The sequence below is a fragment of the Muscardinus avellanarius genome (genome assembly GCF_963383645.1).
Source record: "Muscardinus avellanarius genome assembly, chromosome: 2".
NCBI lineage: Eukaryota > Metazoa > Chordata > Mammalia > Rodentia > Gliridae > Muscardinus > Muscardinus avellanarius.
This window is the reverse complement of record NC_137787.1, coordinates 16,648,279-16,669,301: the sequence shown is the minus strand read 5'-3', so window position 1 is coordinate 16,669,301 and position 21,023 is coordinate 16,648,279. Positions and strand designations below refer to the sequence as shown.

General features: G+C 41.9%; 1 protein-coding gene across 4 annotated transcripts in view; it reads right to left on the bottom strand.

Annotated features, from left to right (window-relative positions):
• FARSB (phenylalanyl-tRNA synthetase subunit beta) overlaps positions 1–21,023 on the bottom strand; it is a gene marked incomplete at both ends in the record, with an annotated part of 68,458 nt that overhangs the window by 10,442 nt on the left and 36,993 nt on the right. For 3 of the 4 annotated variants that reach the window (XM_080688910.1, XM_080688911.1, XM_080688913.1), the window contains 2 exons: positions 8,837–8,992; positions 20,849–20,966. In XM_080688910.1, coding sequence (XP_080545036.1) covers positions 8,837–8,992; positions 20,849–20,966 — 274 coding nt within the window. The remainder of the gene's footprint in view (positions 1–8,836; positions 8,993–20,848; positions 20,967–21,023) is intronic. The other variant, XM_080688912.1, reaches the window with a different exon arrangement.

Sequence of the window (21,023 nt, the reverse complement as noted above, 5' to 3'; positions counted from 1 at the left end):
TGACAACTTTATTTCAAAACTATGACAGATAAATAGTGCAAGCAGGTAGTAATGTAAATGTGTTAGGAACTACGAATTTTAACATAAAGAGAACTATAAAGTCAAATATATTATGTAAAAATCCTCAAAAGCTGAACATGAATTAAAAATGTGAATACAGTGCATTTTCTTAGAGGGAAAGGTTTTGCAGCTTTATATACTAAAAAGTCCTAGAAACAATGTCTTGCTCAGCAGTTATGAACAGTTGTAAACCCAGATTGTGATCTAAATTTGATTTCTCACTCAGAGGAAGGGCCATTAAAAAATATGGCTGATTCCAGGTGTGAGGCAGAAAAACTATATTCTCAGACGAGCCCAAAACATATTTCCCATACTACGAAAAGTCCCAGTGTGTGCATTTTCTCTCCTTCATTTTAGTCCTCACTACCAAAGGCTTTGTAGGAATTCAAGTAATTTCCCCTTCTCTTCCAGAACAATTCAACCTGAAGGGGCTGAGGGAGTTGAGAGGAGAGGAGGAGAAGGGGCCAGGGGGAGCGAGCCAGCACTGGCCACAGGAGCCCAAGGCGGAGGGGAGGGACCAGAGCCAGCAGGCAGCCCTGCATGGGGGCCACAGCCTCAGTGATGAGAAGCTAGTAAAGGAGAGAGTTCAGTAATGGGGCAGGGATCGAGTGATCCGGGAGCTGAGAATAGCAGAGGCCAGGTTTTCCACTGTTGGAAAAGAGAGGTAAAAATATGGATTTGGAGAAAATGGGCGGTGTTACACTGAAATTGGGGGCACTGTCGTGGACTTATGGATATTGTAAATAATCTAGAGATGACTCAAAATGTATAGAAGGATGTGTGTAGGTTATATTCAAATACTATGAATGCCATTTTATATCAGGGATGTGGGGATGGTTCCTGGAACCAATCACTTTCCAATTGCGGTGCGCACGCACGCGCGTGTATGTGTGTGTGTGTGTGTGTGTGTGTGTGTGTGTGTGTGTCTGTGTGTTTCCATACTCCCTAGCTCAGTCCTCAAAGAGCTTGAAATAGCAAGCCCCTGCTACTAGCACACCAAAGAACAATGACTTAACAAGACAAAAGTTTATTTCTCTTATGTCAAAGTCAAAGCCATATACACTAGGGAAATAAGACCTGTATTTTGAGCATTCGTGCGCTCAGCAAGCCTCTCCACGTTTATTGAAACTATCTAGGGATTTATTAAATATTTATTTTCCCATCTACCCATTGATCATCCTCTTAGTCCTTCTGAACTAAAACTCTATAGGCTACTCAGAGTGAAATTTGGCTTTCAGAATACGTCATTCTTGGCCAGGTGTGTGGCGCATGCCTGTTATCCCAGTACTTGGGAGGATCACAGGTTCGTGGCCAGTCTCAGCAATTCATTGAAGCCCTCCACACTTAGTGAGACCCTGTTTCAAAAAAATAAAATAGGGCTGGGGGTGTAGCTAAGAGGTAGAACATCCCTGGGTTCAATCCTCATTACCACAGAAACAAAACAAAAATACACCATTTTCTAAGAATTCACAGGACAATGGTTCTTAAACGAATATGCTGCCAGAACTTGCAAAATCTTCCCTAAGAATGGAGCTAGGAAGTACAGAGAAACACACACAGACACACACACACACACACCACACAGTCATCCCCCAAACTGGAGGGCGACTGATTTTAGGAACCATCATAAATTTTGATGAATATAGCCAGGTACATGCTTGTAAACTTGAGAGGCTGAGAGAAGGGGATCACAGATTCATAGCTAGCCTTAGGTACTTAGTGAGGCCCTCCACAATTTAGTGAGACCCTGTTTCAAAATAAAGAATATAAAGTTGGGAGTGTAGTTTAGAGGTGGAATGCCCTTGCATCCAATCCCCAGTACCAAAAGAAAAAAATTTTTTTTGATGAATATAAAAATTTCTGCTACCTAAAATTCAAACTGTCTTATATGTAAAAGAAAAAAGCTGAAAAGCCAAAATCACCCTAAAAATCCTTTAGGTTTTCAGGACAAGAGCCCTTTAAAGATTATAAACTAAAAGTGAACCTTTTTTTTTTATCTTTTAATATTTAGGCTATGGCATCTTTTTCTCTAGAAAAGTGGAGACCAAGTTCTAGTTTGAAGGTAGGATAGAAGGGAGTACGATGTGCAAATAAAAGTACCCTCTCAGCTGGGCATGGTGGCACAAGCCTGTAATCTTGGTACTTTGGAGGCTGAGACAGGAAGATAGCGGGTTCACTGACAGCCTCAGCAACTCAGCGATACCCTGTTTCAAAATAAAATAAAAAGTAGGGCAGAGGGTATAGCTCAGAGGTAGAATGCTTCTAAATTCAACCTTCAGTACCAAGTAAAACAAAACCTCATGTGGGGGGGGGGCGATTAAGAAAAATGTATAGAAGGTATAATTTAGATTAATTTTAAAAGGCTTGGAAATACTAACATTATAACAATTATCGATCAGGACTACTGAGCTGATTAAGCCATACAATGTGGGACCTGGTGTTGAGTGCTCTAAAATGTCAGAAAAGTACTAATATACACAAAAACCTGGAGAGCACTTCACCTTGTGCGTGTGAGAGCGCGGCAAGGGCGGTAGCAGGCCTGAGCACAAGCGCGGGCCGAGCGGATTCCATGCCCAGCGCTGACGCTCTTTAACAAGCCCCGTGGCCCCTTCCCACTCCGTTGACCCCACTGGGGCAATCACCCCTTCTTTCACACAGCCCTGAGTCTTAATTCCTGCAAAGAAGCCAGCGGAAATGGTAGTACTGGAAAAGCTTGCCTTACGCACAAAAAAGTAGACAAGCGAGCAGTGAGAACTACTTTTACATGGGGTAACAAAGTTGGAAGCTTGAAAACTTCCACACTTCTTTTTCCACCTGAGGCTTTCTCAAAATAATGTCTTTGTCCCTGGTGACTAAATGCAGGCATGCTATACAGATCCCCTCTATTGCAGTGCAGAATGCCTCGTGGAAATCACCATAAATTGAACACCTTAGCTTTAACAGTTCTTCAGTAGATATCTTTCTCGTATTATTTCCAAGCTCCTATTACACTCAGAACCAGTGTGACCAGAGAAACATCACAATTTCACCCATTTTTTTTTTAAGCATCTGAAATCTTTCCCAGGTGTCAGAGAGGGGAGCGAGGTCATGACCTACAGGTCAAGCCAATGGTCATTAGGTGCGACTGTAGCAGAAGGCAGCTAAGTCACCACGGTGGGTACATATGGTGTAGGATTAAATGTGCATATTACTTACAAGGTTATTTTTCATTTCACAAAACGAATTCTGAGCAGCATGAAAACTAGAATTGCCAAAACTAAGTTCTAAAACTTCTGATCAGGCATCTTGTCTCAGGTTAAACTAAAGTTTCCTGTAGAATTGTAAATAATCAAAACTCGCTTGGGGGGGGGGGCGTGACACTTTCAAGTCAATGCAGCCAATCACAAACAAAGCCCAGCACAACCTACAAGAAATTATTTTTGCCACTAATTTGCCCAGCAACCACAAAACTGCTCCAAACATAAAAATGGTGAGAATTCTCCTTGCCCAGAAGTGATTTTTGAAAAGGATAAACACATTGTGTTTTTTTTTAATTTTTTTTTTTTTGTGTGTGTGTGTGTGGGGGTACTGGGTTGCTGGAAACCCTTCTACCTCCAGGCTACACTCCCAGACCTATTTTATATTTTTATTTGGAAACAGGGTCTCCTAAGCCAACGCACGCGGCTGGCTTCGAACCTGCGCGATCCTCCTGTCTCTGCCTCCTAAGCGCGGGGATTACAAGCGTGCGCCACCACGCCCGGCTAAGGATGAACACATCTTAACATACACAATTTAGTTTGCAACAAACCACAGAAACAAAGGGGAGAAGCCTGAAAAAAAGCATACACCCGATCACATGCCGCCGAGACCTCGAGCTGAGCTCTTACAACCTTAAAAAGCTCTGCAGGTTGCTATCAAGTTAAAGGCTGATCTCTTCACACAGTGTCGACCTTATTCTAGCGCTGACTTGATATCCTATCTCACTTGATAATCTCACAGCGCAAAAGTGCTCAGCATGGGAAGGTACCTAGACTAGGCCGCCACGGCTTTTCACGGGAGCTGCAGTCACCCTTGATGCTTATGGAAACCCTCCATCTGCTGCGCAGGGCCGCTGCCCCATCACAGCCGAGGTTACCACCCACCGGCAGCACAACTCCTTGGTCGATGTGATGATCAGAGGAAGGATGTGGCCACGTTTCTCAAAGGGGAATCACGTTCTACTCCATTTATCCCAACCAGCACACAAAGCAGCACAAAAGCAAGCTTGGACACATTTTAAAAGTATACATTAAAAAGGACAGAAAGAAATTAGGTGTAACCGTCAGCGTGACTGACATTAGCAGGAGTCTCTGGTGAACAGACTTAGCTCAATTACAATTGCAAAGCCACTAGGGATTTTTAATTATTAAAAAGTAAACCATATGCCAGAGTAATAGAAGACAGCTCAGTAATCAAGAATGGCACAAAACAGTAGCTCTTAATCTGTTTCTACTCTTCCTTTGATACACTGAAGGCCTTGTTTTAGCAGAAAAAGCTTTATGTAAAATAACATTAAGTCAAAGGAAATGGTGTAGTTAAACACGCCCCAACAACCGATTCATGTGTTTAAAGATTTGCTAGGAGTATGGAAAACCATCTCTGTTTCTTAGTTGTGGTATGTATGTATGCATATATATTAGATGAAGAACTAATACCAGCTTTACCACTGACTTATTTTGACAAGCCATTTCTTTAGGCCTTGAGTTTATTGACCGTAGAAAAAGAAAAAAGGATAATCATATTTGTCATTAGATAATCAAAATAGACTTAGAAATCCTTCTGAAAAATGAGAAATTATTATTTACAATGACACGAATACTCTTTGGCTTGACGGCTCTTACAGAAAGCATCCTGGGCAAAAGCACAGGGAATGCGGCCCATGCCCACAAATCCAGGGCGACTGTGTGGCCAGCATGGGTGAAGGGCAGCGAGAGTAACCACCCCCTTCTCCAGGAAGCCAGCCACACACATTGACCCAGGCCATACACGGCTAGACACGCTGTACCAAAGCTGCTCTCACCCACCTACTAGACAGTTCATATGGAAAAACTCTAAGACATTATAATATTCTGAGAGCCAATAAAGACTTAAAAGAAAAGAGAAACTGAGTCTAAATAATCAAAACCAAAGTAGCCACTTGGCCTAACAAAACAACATAAAGTACTTGGTTTCAAACCCCCGCCCCCACCGCACGCTAGTAATCCCAGCATTTGGGAGGATGAGACCAGAAGATCGTGGTTTGCGGACAGCCTCAGCTACTTAATGAGGCCCCCCACACTTAGTGAGATCCTGTTTCAAAATAAAGAATAAAAAAAAGAGCAGGGGGTGTAGCTCAGAGGTCGAATGCCCCTGGGTTCCATCCCCACACCCTCAAAAAACAAAAAAGCCAACCAATTAAAGTTTCTAAATGTATTTCTAATTTAAAAACACATTCTGAACTACCACAGAAGATATCTGCATACCAGGAAAATTAAATACTAAGAATTATACTTTGTTTCAGTGATAATTTATATAGGATTCAAATTATATAATAAATTTAGAATTATAGCCAGGCATGGTGACGCACACTTGTAATCCCGCGCTTATGAGGTGGAGACAGGAGGATCACGCAGGTTCGAAGCCAGCCTCGCTGGCTTAAGAGACCCTGTTTCCAAATAAAATATAAAAATATGTCTGAGAGTGTAGCCTGGAGGGAGAAGGGGTCCATCCCCAGTACCACAAAAAAAAAAAAAAAAAAAAAATTAGAATTATAAAATTCTGACTTTTAAAGCCGGGTATGATGGTTCACACTTATATTACCAGTACTTGGGAAACTGAGCCTGAAGGATCACAGTTTTAAGGACAGCCTCAGCAACTAGTGAGACTCCCATCAACCTAGCAAGACCCTGTTTCAAAATAAAAATAAAATTGGGCATGGGAGTATATCTCAGAGGTAGAATACCCCTGGAGTCAATACTCAGTACCACACAAAAACAAAAAATCTGACTTTTTAAAAGGAGATCGAGAGCTGGGCGTGATGGTGCACACTTGTAATCCCCGCACTTGGGAGGCAGAGACAGAAGGATGGGGCAGGTTCGAAGCCAGCCACACTGGCTTAGGAGACTCTGTTTCCAAATAAAAATATAAAATAGGTCTGGGAGTGTAGCCTGGAAGTAGAAGGGTTTCCACCAAAAAAAAAAAAAAAAAAAAAAAAAAAAAAAGGATATCAACACGTATTAACTATATCATAAAAGGTTCTGGGGGACATGTTATCAAGAAATTTTCCAAATGCTACCACTGCTGCCACCACCCTCTCCTCCCCTTATTCCCCCAGAGCTGTAGACTAAGCCAGGGCCCTGTGCATGTGAGGCACGCGCTCCGCCACCGGCCATCTCCTAGACCCCTGTGATTGCCATTCAGGCTCTCATCCTCCCCGTTCTCCAGCAACTCACTGTCCTTCCCCCTTGCTCTTCACCACTTCTCTCCACGGATGAACCCTGCTGGAGCACAGAGCTAACATCGCTGCTTAAAGAGAGGTAGATGGCGCCTGGTCCTTTCCCTCTAACTCGTGGAAAGCCCCTTGCTAGCACCCAGGACTCTAAATGCAGCCCCTCGCTGCGCCTACTGCCTGCGGTCACCACACTCTCTCCTGCGCCCTCAAGGCCTGTTTCCCCCTGGGCCTTGGCCTTGCTCCCTAGCTCCACCTACTCCCCCAGCATCCCTGGAGAAGCTGTGTCTCTGTGGACCTCAAAGCACACGCCTTACAGGCTCAGTGCGAGGGGAGGATAAGGTGGTCTTCTCCCCTGCAGGCTCTTCTAAGCAGGGCCTCTGTCCTACCCACCCTTGTCTTCTCAACTGGAAACTCAAACTCTGCTAAGACATGAATGTCTAAGAAACTTATCTAACTAAGAGTCAGGTGTGGTGGCCGGCCCATACCTGTAATCCTAGTACTTAGGAGGCTGAGACAGGAGGATTGCAGGTTCCAGGACAGCCTCGGCAAGCAGTGAGACTCTCATCAACATAGAGAGTCCCTGTTTCAAAATAAAGATGAAATTGGGCTGGGGGTGTAGCTCGGAGGTAGAATGCCCCTGAGTTAAACTCCCAGTACCAAAAAAAAAAAAAAAAAAGATAGGAGAGTCACCATATAAAGATACAGATATTGGTTTATATAAAAGTCAGAGTCGATATAAAAATTATATACAGTGCTGCATGCACAACAAATTATGGCTTGAGTTGACCAGTTCAGCTCTTTGCAACCTTTCAGTTCAGCTCTTTGCAACCTTTCAAACCTCATTTACATGGTACAAATCTACTTTGGAAAACTGATTTAAATTCAGTTAATTTGTTTATTAAGTAAGCTTTCTGAGAAAAGACTTTACATACAAGGGGAAAAAATGTTCACATCAGCTTGCAGGTTACCATTAGCCGGGACAACTGGAATGGTGAGCGGGTGAGCGAGCATGCAAAGGCACCATGAGCCTGGCACGGCCGTGGAGAGCACTGGGAAAAGAGCCCGGGCTCCACGCTGGGGCCTGGCTCGCCTCGGCTCGCCTCCCGCCGCCCCTCACCTGTAAAGCCACACCGGATGAGCGCAAGATTCAATTATAATGCTATAATTCTACAAGTATAATGTATTTATTCTCAGGGTTATTTCTAATGAGAAATGAGTAAAAACTCCCTGATCTAATAAATCTCTCAATTTTATTTAAATAAATAATAAAAAGAAGATGAGCCCACACATCTTCAACCCAGAAAGGACCTATATATTTCAGGATTACTGTAAAATAATAAATAAAACAAAAATTTAAACAAACAGCAAAACAACAACAACAAAAAAGGTCTAAGAGGAGTAGGGAAAAAAACTATTAAAAGAAACAAAATAGCCGGGTATGGTGGCGCACGCTTGTAATCCCAGCATTTGGGAGGCTGAGACGGGAGGATCACGGTTTGCGGACAGCCTCAGCTACTTACTTAGTGAAGCCCTTTGTAACTTAGTGAGACCCTGTTTCAAAATAAAGAATAGAAAATAGGGCAGGAGGTGTAGCTCGGAGGTCGAATGCCCCTGGGTCCCATCCCCAGACCTCCCCCCACCCCCAAAAAAAGGTTGTTAGAAATTTTGGAAGCCAAATATAGTTATAAAAATGTAGTAAGGTAAATGGACGAAGTTAGCGGTAAAATATTTCATTTAAGTTGTTTCTAGATCTCCTGTTAAACAAAGTAAATTTTAAGTTCAAGCTACAGGGAAATGAAGGGCAAGTGCTGCAGACATCCTTGGGCAGTGAACAGCCCACCGTTCTGTGAGGTGCTCACACTTCCATTCACTTAGCAAGTTCCCACCAACTGCATCTGACTGCAGCTCTTATCCAGGAGGTTCCCACCGTGCTCAGTGAACTTTCTGACTTGATTAACAGGTATGGAGTCTTTCAGACTAACCTCGGCAATTTTGCTTTGGCCGTAAAGGCCTTGGCTCGGCAGCTCTGGGGCGTGAGCCGGCACTGTGGGGCTTCTGGGTCCCGGCGTGGGCTTCTGATGGTGGCACAAAGGTGCCAGTAGTGAGGGGACAGTGTGGTTCAGATGACACACGGTGCGCTGGGCGCCACGTAAGAGAGCTCTAAAAAGGGGTTTCTTAAAGTGCTAGAGGGAAAAGGAATATTTTCTAGAAAAGACTAACAAATCATAGAAAGCCCTACTTCCCTTTCTTCTCACACCCCTACATCAAAAGCAAGGCACTTGGTGCCTCTAGGCTCCTCGATGGCCAGCCCACCTGCTGGTGTCCTACCTTCCGACGCTTTGATCGCGTAGCCGCCCTGATCGCCGCCGGGAGGCACAGCGAGCAGCTGCATGACTCTGTCCAGCAGCCCGTGGATGATCTCAAACCCAGGATTCTTGTTGTAATAAACAGCACAGAGATTCCTGCAGTTTTTTGCACCTACATCTGGAAAAATAAAAGAATTAGTCACTGGGTCGCATTAACCATTATTGAAGGAACGGACTCACCCCAAAACAAACAATAACAACAAAAAAAGAAAACAGATTATTCAACATGAAGAGAAGCATTCAAACTCAGAAATGCAAGGAAGTCATCAAATTTACTATGGTGTTTAATTTGGGGAAGGAGTGAAGAACCCTCAAGCTGGGCCAGATTCTTTTCAAAATTAAAAAAAAAATAGGGCTAGTAGTGTAGCTCAGAGGAAGAATACCCTAGTATGTCCTCACACACAGACAGATGAGATATATTGTTCTATTCTAAAAATTTTACAAAGCATAATAATGTTTCTAAAAATAATTACAACAATGCAAATGAACTCTGATGTATGAGAAGATAAACTGGTATATCCATACAGTGGAATACTATTCAGCAGTAAAAAGTAACAAATTATTGATGGACTTGGACAATCCGGATGACTCTCAAAGGCATGATGCTGAATGAAAGAAGCCAGTCTCAAAAGCCAGAGTCTGAGTACATGTAGACGACACTCTGGGAAAGACAAACACTAGCAACAGAAAACAGAGTGGATGCCTGGGTTTAGATGTGGGGAAATGTGACTGACCGGGGACGACATGGGGGTCTGGGGACGAGATACTCCTCGGACCTCGTGGTGACGTTTATTTGAGTAAAGTGCACAATGTATAATGTACTCTAATATTAAGGTAACAGAAGAGCGAGCACATAAGTGGGGCAAAGGGAAACTAACCCTACCTGGTAAGCTACTACGTGCGAGGCATACAGTGCCTATGCGTCGATCAACCTGTAATTCTACTTGCAAGGGTAGGTATTTACTTATCTACAATAAAGGGATGAGGAATAATTAGCCCCAAATCAAGCTAACAGGCTAGTCATCATAAATTACATTGCTAGTAAGTTATAAAAAGAAGGCTTGTTCCGGACTGGCTGACTCTAACGCGCATTCTTTGCATTGCAGCATGGTCCACCGTAAAGGATTCACACGGAAGCAATACATGTAAAGACCAAACTTACGCAGGCTCTACACCAACTCGCCTAACATAGTCAACAATGTACCTTCCTTCTCTTTTCTTTCTTTCTTTCTTTCTTTCTTTCTTTCTTTCTTTCTTGGTTGGTTGAACTGAGGATTGAATCCAGGGGCATTCTACCTCCTAGCTACACCCCCTAGATCTACATTATTTTTATTTTGAAAGAGGGTCTCACTAAGTTGCTGAAGGGCCTAAGTTGCTGGGGCTGGCCTTGAACCTGCGATCTTCCTGTCTCAGCCTCCCAAGGATGGGAATTACAAGCATGCTCTACCATGCCGAGCTAAAATTGTGCATTCTTGAAATGTTTTTGATATACTTGTTTCCGTGATATTTAAGAATTCCATGTAAGCAAATGGAATATGTTATCTTTAAATCTGTGAAGTTTTTAGCTACCAATGGTATTGTAAATTATGGGAAGTATATTTTGAGTTAATCTTCTGACCCACTTAACATTTATTAGTGGACAGCACGCAGAACGCCCTTGACTGTAGACATCCCAAATGGAAGAAGTGAACGCCAGTAGAGGGCTTCCACAGACTAACCCTTCCACAATTACTTTCTGAACACACGGCTGGCTTGGAAAGGGACGGGAACACGCAGGCAGCCACCAGCGGGAGCACTGGGCCATGTCTCAGGCCACGCAAGCGCACCACACTGCGCCTCCCTGGCACCGAAAAGCTATATCAAAGATGTAAGCTGGGCATGGTGGCGTACGCTTGTAATCCCAGCATTCGAGAGGCTGAGACCAGAAGATCGCAGTTCGCGGACAGCCTCAGCTACTTAGTGAGGCCCTCTGCAACTCACTGAGACCTGGTTTCAAAATAAAGAATAAAAAATAGGGCAGGGGCTGTAGCTCAGAGGTAAAATGCCCCTGGGTTCCATCCCAGACCCACACACAAAAAAAAGATGTAAGGAAAAGTATTCAAATTAGGCAGGAATAAAACCCCACTAAACCAACCACAGGCATAAACTTAAATGAGTGCCCGATTCTACTGTAGGAACACACGCACACACACGCACACACACACACTCTTTCTCCTCCTGGGTATCTCTGCCACGTGGTGCTTCCACTTGGGCATGCAGGCACGCCTTCAGGCCGTGCTGAGCTCCACCTGTGCTTTGAGAAAGCTGCCCAGCGTAATGCTGCTGGCAGCAGAGAGGGCGTTACTTTTTCTTTCCCAACTGCCAAGCTAAGTAAAACTTACTTTAATAATAAGCATAGCTGGGTGTAGTGGTACATGCCAGTAACCCCAGTACTTAGGAGGCTGAAACAGGAGGATCCAGTTTATGTCCAGTCTCAGCTACTTAATGAGGCCCTCTGCCAACTTAGACCCTGTTTCAAAATAAAAAATAAAAAATTGGTACCTGGGTATAGCGGTGCATGCTTGTAATACCAGCATTTGGGAGACAGACAGGAGGACTGCAGCTTGTAGACAGCCTCAGCTACTTAGTGAGGCCCTTTGCAACTCAGTGAGACCTGTTTCAAAAGAAAGAATGAAAAATAGGTTTGGGGGTATCGGATGGAGGTAGAGTGTCCCTGGGTTCCAACCCCAATACCACACACACAAAAAAGGAATAAAAAATTGGGCTGAGAGGTAACTCGGAGGTAGAATGCCCCTAGGTTCAGTCCCAGAGAGAGAGAGAAGAAGAAGAAAGAGGAGGAGGAGGAGGAGGAGGAGGAGGAGGAGGAGGAGGAGGAGGAGGAGGAGGAGAAAATAGGGCTGAGGGTGTAGCGCACCCTCATTGTACTTCATAGAAGTAAAATGAACCCAGGTTTCATCACTAGTACCACACACAAAAAAAGATAGTAACTCAACATGGTGGCACATGTTTATAATCTCAGTACTTGGAAGGCTGAGACAAGGAGGATCACAGTTTCATAGCCAGCCTCAGGTACTTGTTGAGGCCCTCCGCAACTTAGTGTGATCTTGTTTCAAAATAATAATAAAAAATAAATAAATAAAATAGTATTGTAAAAAAAAAGTAAGAGTAGCAATATCTGTATCAAAAACTTTAAAACAAAAATTTAATTTTAGTGATCAAAATAAAATTTAGTGATCAAAATAAAATTATAATTAAAAAAGGAGCTTAAACGCCGGGCGTGGTGGCTCACACTTGTAATCCCGCGCTTGGGAGGCGGTGACAGGAGGATCGCGCAGGTTAGAAGCCAGCCTCGCTGGTTTAAGAGACCCTGTTTCCAAATAAAAATATAAAATAGGTCTGGGAGTATAGCCCGAAGGTAGAAGGGCTTCCAGAAACCCTAGTACCACCAAAACAAAAAAACAACAAAAAAAAAAAACAAAAAAAAAAACAAACAAACAAACAAAAAAAGGAGCTTAAGAATTAAATTCTAAATTGTTTAAGAAAGTTTCAGGATGTTGAGAGCATATACATATAATAATGGGCTATATATTTTTAGATTTAATTTTGCAACATATATATAATTTTGTTGTTGTTGTTGTTGTAGTACTGGGGATGGAACCCAGGGGCAATGTATCTTTGACCTATACCCCCAGCCCTATTTTTTAGTCTTTTTATTTTTGAAACAGTGTCTCACTGAGTTGTGAAAGACCTAAGACCTTGCTAAGTAGCTGAGGCTGTCCATGAACCACAATCCTCCAGCCTCAGCTTCTTGAATGCTGGGATTACAAGCATGTAAGTCCACCGACTTTTAGGGCTCTGTATCAGACCCACCATAATCACTAGACTGCCCTCATTATTTAGGCAGGCCCACCAACTCCACCATTGACGAGCTGCTTTTCCATTTCCCCAGGGCTCTCAATCTTTCTGGACTTGCAACCTCACATCTTGCCAGAAAGTCCTTTTCCTACAGCTGAGCTGAATTAAAGGAGAAAATAGCCACATACTTGGTCCCTCCCATTGATCTTTGGAGCAGCAGCAAGGTCTAGGAAAATCCCTACGTCCTAGTGTTTTGCACGGAGAGACCCGTATTACATCACAGGAAGCTCACTGACTGCGCACCACAAAGTAAGAACTATTTAAGTTTCATGCCAAAGCAAGGTTTTGCTGGAAACGCCTCAGTCCTTTCTAACTCGGTTAGCAGACCTCTTGTGTCATGCCATCAAACAAGTCTGCTTCTCAAATGGCCTGCCAAGTCCGTCAGCCTAAATTATCTACGTATTTCACAGACTTCAAAGTACTGCCGAAGAGGGCTGATGTAAACCACCCAAAGACGGGCGGCCAGCTACAGTGGCCCAAGCTAAAGAGCGTGCAAGTGATGTGGTACACGACATCCCCCGTATATGACTATTGCACACACTCAAGTTTTTAGAATAGGTTCCTGCTTGGTATAGTCTCTTTCACCAAAGTACCAGTGTTTATAAGTAAAAGAGTGGTGTTTGGTCCTGTTATCATAGAAGGCACAGGCTGGGAAAGGGCAGAGTCATCAAGAGACCCTTTCCCCCGCTCTCATCTAGAAGCCCCAATAAAGTCTCCCTCCACAGGCCCCTCTCCATACAAGCTAATGCAACTGGCAGTGATACTTTTATATATATAAATAACATTACTTGATCTGTTTCCCTCTCAAACCTCATCTTTCCCCTCCTGTTTGCCCTCCCCTAATCCACTTCTTCTATTCTTCCAAAATATTCCTACCTAAATGATTCACAAAAGCTGTAAGACCTTCAAAACTTACATCTAATATAGGAAAACAAAAACCTTTATAAGCCAGGCGTGGTGCCCACACGCGTAATCCTGGCACTTGGGAGGCTGAGACCGGAGGAATGCAGGTTCCCTGCCAGCCTCAGCTACTTAGGGAGGCTGCAATTTAGTGAGAACCTACCTCTGCAATTTAGTGAGAACCTACTTCAAAATAAAGAATAAAAAAATAGGGCTGGGGGTGTAGCTCAGAGGCAATCCCCAGTACCAAAAAAGAAAGAAAAAAAAGCACCTTTATACACTTGAGGTATACATTTGTTTAAGAAAATCTTTTCTGGAGGAGAATTTGATAAATTAACAGATTTTTAAACGTGTATGCCTACAAAATGACCAAGTCTGTTTCTAAAACTATGTATTTATAAAGGGATCCAAAGAATTTCACTGCAGCAGACATATTTCTGCAAAACTACAGTACAAACCTATACTCATTATTATATAAGTATAAGTAAATAAATCATAAGCTTCCATCTGGAAGATGAAGTGGATTCGAGGGAAAAACAGGTGCAGAACAGAAAGGTAAAGCAAAATCCAGTTTGTGTATACATTAACAATTATTTACCTGTATCTTTGGTACTTATAGAAATGGAAAACATCGCTGCACACACAAAGTGGCAATTAGTTCCAAACTGAGCATTAAGAAGTTAGGCATCTTATTTTTTATTTATTGATTTATTTTTTATTTTTATTTTTTGGTGGTACTAGGGGTGGAACCCAGAGGCCTTCTACCTCCGGGCTATCCTCCCAGACCTATTTTATATTTTATTTGGAAACAGGGTCTCACTAAGTAGCTGAGGCTGGCTTCCAACCTGCACGATCCTCCTGTCTCAGCCTCCCAAGCGCTGGGATTACAAGCGTGCGTCATCAGGCCCAGCTAGGCACCTTATTTTTTAATTACTCATATTCACAAAAGCTTTTGTAGGCATGCACTAGGAATTGGACCCAGGAGCATTCCATCTCTGACCTACACTCCCTGGCCCTTTTAGTTTTATTTTGAAACAGGATCTCACCAAGTTGCTGAAGCTGGTTTCAAAACCGTGATCTCCCTCTCTCAGCCTCCCATGTACTGCGATTACAGGTGCAAGCCACTGTACCCTGCTTTCACAAAACATTCCAAGACATTAAAAATATATTTTCAATTTGAAAAACATAAAAAAACTTACAGTTTCCCTTAAACTATTTCTATATTATAGTACTAAAATACAGACGCTTATTTTTTAAATGATGTGGAAAAGCCAAGAAATAAATGTGAATAAAAAGTCTGTGACCTTCCCGATGCACAAGAAAAAAAGTTATCTCCTTGTGGGTTGGCTTTTATTTAGTTAACATAAACCTGGAATGGATTTTTATCTATTAAAAAAATAAAATATTCAATGCATGACAGAGTACATTACATTCAAGTTAGCAGATCTTAACTATGTGGAACCAAACACACTAAAATAACTTTCTATATTAAAAATGATATATTTACACAGTTAAAATGCCATCACATATGCGAGTGATGCTACTTCAAAAATCATTAATGTCAATGCTCCTTACACCCATATTTTTTGAATTATTAATTGGAAATTCTACATGCCAAAAATATGAAATAGTGAAATTAAATTAATCCAGACCGATGACATAAGCCCTTTTCAGAAAACCACATTCCACATGTGGATGCTAGATAATCTTCCGTTATTTGAAGGTTCCAGAATTAATGGATAATTTTTCAGAACTGAGTTATTTCACAAGCCTATTATAAAATGCTTTTATTGAGTTTTTGTCAAGCATATACAAAAAAAAAAAAAAAACAACCTCTAAAGATCTGGCAGGTCCCTCCATTTTCTCATTTATTTACATACCTAATCTATGTATTTATTTATGTCATGGTTCTGGAGAATGAACCCAGGACCCTGCACATGTCCCTGTTTTTTAATAGCTGCTTACAAAAATAATATAGATAAGCCAACATGCATTTACCTATAATGTACAAACCAACAACAAAGTCAAGACAAGAGTCGGTTATGTTCTATGGGAGCCATGGTGGTCAAGGGGGAAAGGGAATAATAATCTTAAAAATTTTTGCACATAAGTTTTTTAAAAAATACTACATTTTCACATCCATACTAGGCAGAGTGAGGAGACAGGTCATTCTCTCATTTAGAAAAGCTTCAAGCAGTGTGTGAAACTTTAGAAATTATTTAGACAGTTTCATTTATTTGTTCCTTCTGGAGGGGCGGGGGCTTCAACCAGGCCTGCTACAATGCTCTGGGAATGGAGGGTGGTGTGAGCAGGAAGCGAAGGCCTGGTGCACGCACACTGCACCAGAAAACGAGCTCACAGGCCATGAGCCTGTTTCACCTACTATCACATCTACGAAAACCCAAAGCAAAATTAAATTCAATAGTGAAAACCAAACTGCATGAAATTTGACTATGAAGGCGCTCCATCGACACATGTCAAATAAAAACTGGAGGACTGTGACCTGCTAATCTAATTTTTCTTATATGCTTTACAAGGCCAAATGAATCTTTTTTAGGTCCTTGTTCCCTTTCAATTTAGACTCACTCAACCCAGTGCGTTGCAGTAAGATTCTAGGACACTGGCCGCCTCAGCAACCACTGAGGAATAAATCAGAATACTGGATTGTGCGACTCATACTTGCTTTTCTGAACAGAAAGACTAGCACTTCACATTTATGTCCTTTGCTCCCCTGCAGTTTTACTATTTCGTTTTTAGTTTAGCTATTCTTGACAATGAACAGAAAGAACCAAAGTATTAATGACTGAAACCAACCACGCGCTCACACAGCAGCCGACAGGAAGGCTTCCTCTGCTGACTTCCCTGCTGTATAGCTGAGAACTCACCCCACGGCACAGTCTGCATTCAACCCCTCATTCCGAAGACACATGCCACTCTGCCCAACAGGGGACGGATCAGCTCAGTCCCTGAGTCACGCCTCAGTTTTTAAAATGTTGCGGCAACTTTGGTTCTAGAGACTCAATAAATGCAATGGCTGGCTCAGCCTCAAAGAGCCTGACTGCGTCCGACTCAGAGTGGAAGTCTTGCTGCTTGAAAAGTGTGCCTGACTCGGTCTCTACACTGGCAGCCTGGCAGCCTGGCTCAACATGGCCGCTCAGTCAAGAGTCCACGTTATTAGAAGAAATGTCCAACTAGGTCAAGCTTGAAAATAGAGGCTAGGAGTCTTCCATCCACTCTCCCAGAAATGCAGGCCAGACAGAATTTGTAGGAGGCTTGTTGAAATCCAGTGAAGACTCCATTTTCATTTCTGTTTGAGAAGACAGGCTTGCCTAGTGGAAACTGACCTGCGGCCAGGGGTGCTGAGTTTCCTAACGGAATCAAACAAGTCAGTGACAGTGACTGCGCCCTCCTTCTCCACACTCCCAGGGAACTCTGGGCATCCTCTCTGAGTATGATCTGTAAGAATCTGTTCACAGGTCTATCTCCCTCAAGACTGGAAACTCTTTCTCTTATATTCTAAAGTGATCCCTAGAAAAGAAAAAGAATTAAAATACACTTTCTATTAATATGCTGAATGAGGCCGCTAGCTCAGGCTTGCCACCGCATCCCCAACCCCTCTGAACCTGTAATTTGAAAACTGGGCCCGCTAAAGAGAATTTGGGGCATTTTAATATTAATTGGAAAACTCTTCTATCATTTAACTTTTGGTGGTTTTGATCTTTTTCTTCAAAAAGTTTCATTATTTACGAATAGATGGCTAAGGTAAATACAGCAGAGAAATGGCCACTGTTTGGGGAGAAAGTAAAAACACACATGTCAACTAACTGAAAAGAACGAGTGATGAATTAGTCCAAATCAACACTCCTGTTTTCTCAAGTAAATCCCCACATTAGTATGCCTTTGTTTCTTATCCTAAAAGAAAAGGGCACAATAGAAGAAAAGCCAATTAAGTCACTCTAGGCTAGGTATATGGCTTTTTTTTTTTGGCAGTACTGGGGTTCCTGGAAACCCTTCTACCTCTGGGTTACACTCCCAGACCTATTTTGTATTTTTATTTGGAAACAGGGTCTCTTAAGCCAGCGCGATCCTCCTGTCTCCGCCTCCCAAGCAGCGTGGGGATCACAAGCGTGCGCCACCACGCCCGGCTATATGGCTTTTTGGGATTGCTATCACTCTAACAACAAGAGCAACACCAAACGTTGTTTATTGTGTGGCTGAAACTTAAATTTTATTTGATCCTTAGAACACATCTAATAAAATAAATGCTGCCATTATGCCCATTGTACAGATGAAGAAACTGAGCCACGGGGAGATTAGGCAAACTGCCAAAGTTAAGCTGCTGATAAAGAACAGAACCCTGACGGAAACCCAAGCACTCGGCTGTCGTGTCTACGCAGCAAGATGCCGTGCTGTCTCTCCTACAGAGTCCTCGATGCACACCAGATGACAAGCAGGGAATCCACATGTACGTATTTAGAATACTCCATCAGAAAGGCGTCTTTTGTTATAAAATAAAATCCAGGCCCACCTAAACAGAAAACAGGCCCCAAATACATTAAAGCAAACCTATGCTTTCAAGATGGTACACTTAGGAGCACATTTACCTCCCTTCTTCACTAATCGAGTTGGAATGATAGGAGATATTTAAGAAAAAGAGCAAACCAGGGTAAGACAATGGAAAAAAGTAGAATCAAAGGGAAATGAATCAATGGGGAAAACACATCAAAATAATTTCAACTAAAAACAGGTATGAACAAGATCTGCTACAGAATCTTAGAGCTAAAAATGTATGACTGGGCTGGGTGTGGTGGTACACACCTGTAATCCCGGTACTTGGGAGGTTGAGACAGGATCGAAGGTTTGAGGCCAGCCTCAGCAATGTAGCAACACTCTATTTTGATATAAAAAATAAAAATTCAATATAAAATATAAATTCAAATATAAAATAATACAAAATATAAATTAAAAAATACATTCAATTTAAAATATAAATTCAATATAAAAATATAATTTCAATATAAAAAAATATAATTTTCACCAGGAAATGGTGACACACACTTGTAATCTCTGAACTTGGGAGGCGGAGACAGGAGGATCATGCAGGTTCAAAGCCAGCCTCACTGGCTTAAGAGACCCTGTTTCCAAATAAAATATAAAAAATTAGGTCTGGGAGTGTAGCCTGGAGGTAGAAGGAGTTCCATCCCCAGTACCACCAAAAAAAAAAAAAAAAAGAAAAAGTGTGTGTGTGTGTGTGTGTGTGACCATTTCCAAATAAAGTAATCAATAGGTCTAGGAGTATAGCATGGAGGTAGAAAGGCCCTGGGTTCTACCCCCAGTACCACAAAAAATAAAAATAAATTAAAAACTCAAAGAACTAAGGTGAAGACTCAAGTCAAAGTAAAGAGCTAAATGTGATATTGCAACTGTAATAAATTCTCAGTTTCCTGTACCAATGAAGGGTCTGAGTCATGAGAACCCTCAAAGCTATTTGCAGTTGGCAGTAAAAATGTTTTCTAATTTCTATTATAGATCTACCAGCCAGAGGAAATTCTATATAGACTGATATTAAAATTAACTTTTATTCTCAGAGGATATGTACATTGAGACCTAACCTCCAGCCTAACCCTCCAAATCCAATATTTTATGAAGCTCTGGGCAAATGACCAGTCTTCTTCTTATCTGAATTTTTCAATTTGTTAAGGGGACACTGTTGGGAAATAAAAATGAAAGTTTGCTATGGACAACCTCCATGTGAAAGTCAACACGGTTATGCCTCTACAATATCTATTTCCAAGATGGGATGATTCAGTCAATAGCTTTGACTACTTTTGGTAGTTAAGAATGATGCCTACTACCCCTTTTCAGAAGCAATAGAGTAAAATATCTTTGCTTTGTTAACCAATTTAAAAGAACACACTCTGACTCCTGTAGACTCTAGAGTAAGAAGTCTACTCAAGAGTCTACAAACTCATAAACTTTGAAGTTTCTTTGAAATTTTTCAGAAGTACTAAAAAAAATTGGTAGGACTTGATGCATAAAACCCAGTTACCAAGGAACACTGCCAGCCATGCACTCATCTGAGATAGCAGGGGAGCACAGCACTCAGCAAGGGAGCACCCACTAAGGGACCACTCCACATACAGCTCATCAGTCAGGCTTGCATCAGAGACAGAGACATCGCCGTTGAGCAAGACAGACTTCCCTGGCAATCAGTTTAGATACCTATTAAACATATGACATGCTTATTAAACCACTGTACCCCAAGTATTGGACCACGAAACTTGCTATACTAACAAGTCCACAGCATTTTGAAAAGGGACAAAAATAATAAAACACATTCACAATCAGTGGTACAACAACAATGCCGAACAATCAATGCTAAGTAGAACGGCAAGATTTTGAGCATATTAGTATATGTATACAAATCACATGACATAAGAAAAAATAATTATTCCAGTGTTTATGTATATAAATCACATGAAATGAGAAAAAAAGAGAAATGTTCTAGTGATTCTCCACCCTTCTTTCCTTCCTGTGGTGCTGGGAATGGGACCTACCACCTCATAAATGCTAAGCATGCCTTCAACTACTGAGCTACACCCCTCTTCCAGTTTTTAATAGTGCTCTTCGTAAGTTTTTTTTTTCTTCATGAGTATTATTAGATCATTTGTTAAAGTGGGCTTTTCATTCAAAAAATAAGAGACATAGCAACTAAATATCTGGACATTGATAGGATCCTCATTCAGTAAATCATAAAAAATTTATGAAAAAACTGGGAAAAGTGAAACACTAAGATATCTGACAGGGTGTGATAACAAAAGTGGCAGAGCTTATCACCTATCATATGAACTAAAGTACTTGCTGATGAAATGACACACAGTCTGGGATGCACATTAAATAACATGAGGAGTTGGGGTTCGGTGCTTGTATGGCATGAAGTTCTGGGTTCAACCCCAGAACTGCAAAAGAAAAAAAAAAAAAAAGGAAGGGGGGGATGTTGGTAGCAATATGGATGAGAGAATCCTAGCCATGTGTTGGTAAGTGTTGACGCGAGGTAATGGGCTCAAAGAGGTAATTATTTACTCTTTCAGAATTAAAATTCTCATAATAAACCAATAAATGCTTTAAAGCTAGCAAATCAAAGGTGATTCATTCTTACCTTTGCTAGAATCTTTTATTACAACGTCAGAGATCTCAAATAGTTTCAGAGGAAGGGGCATTTTCCGATTTGCTGCTATGGTTTTTAGGAGGCCAGGAAGAAGAGTAGTGCGTGCCACCTACAGGACAAAACGTGGAATTGCAGTGTCAAACTTAACTGAGCAGAGGCTGCAGCT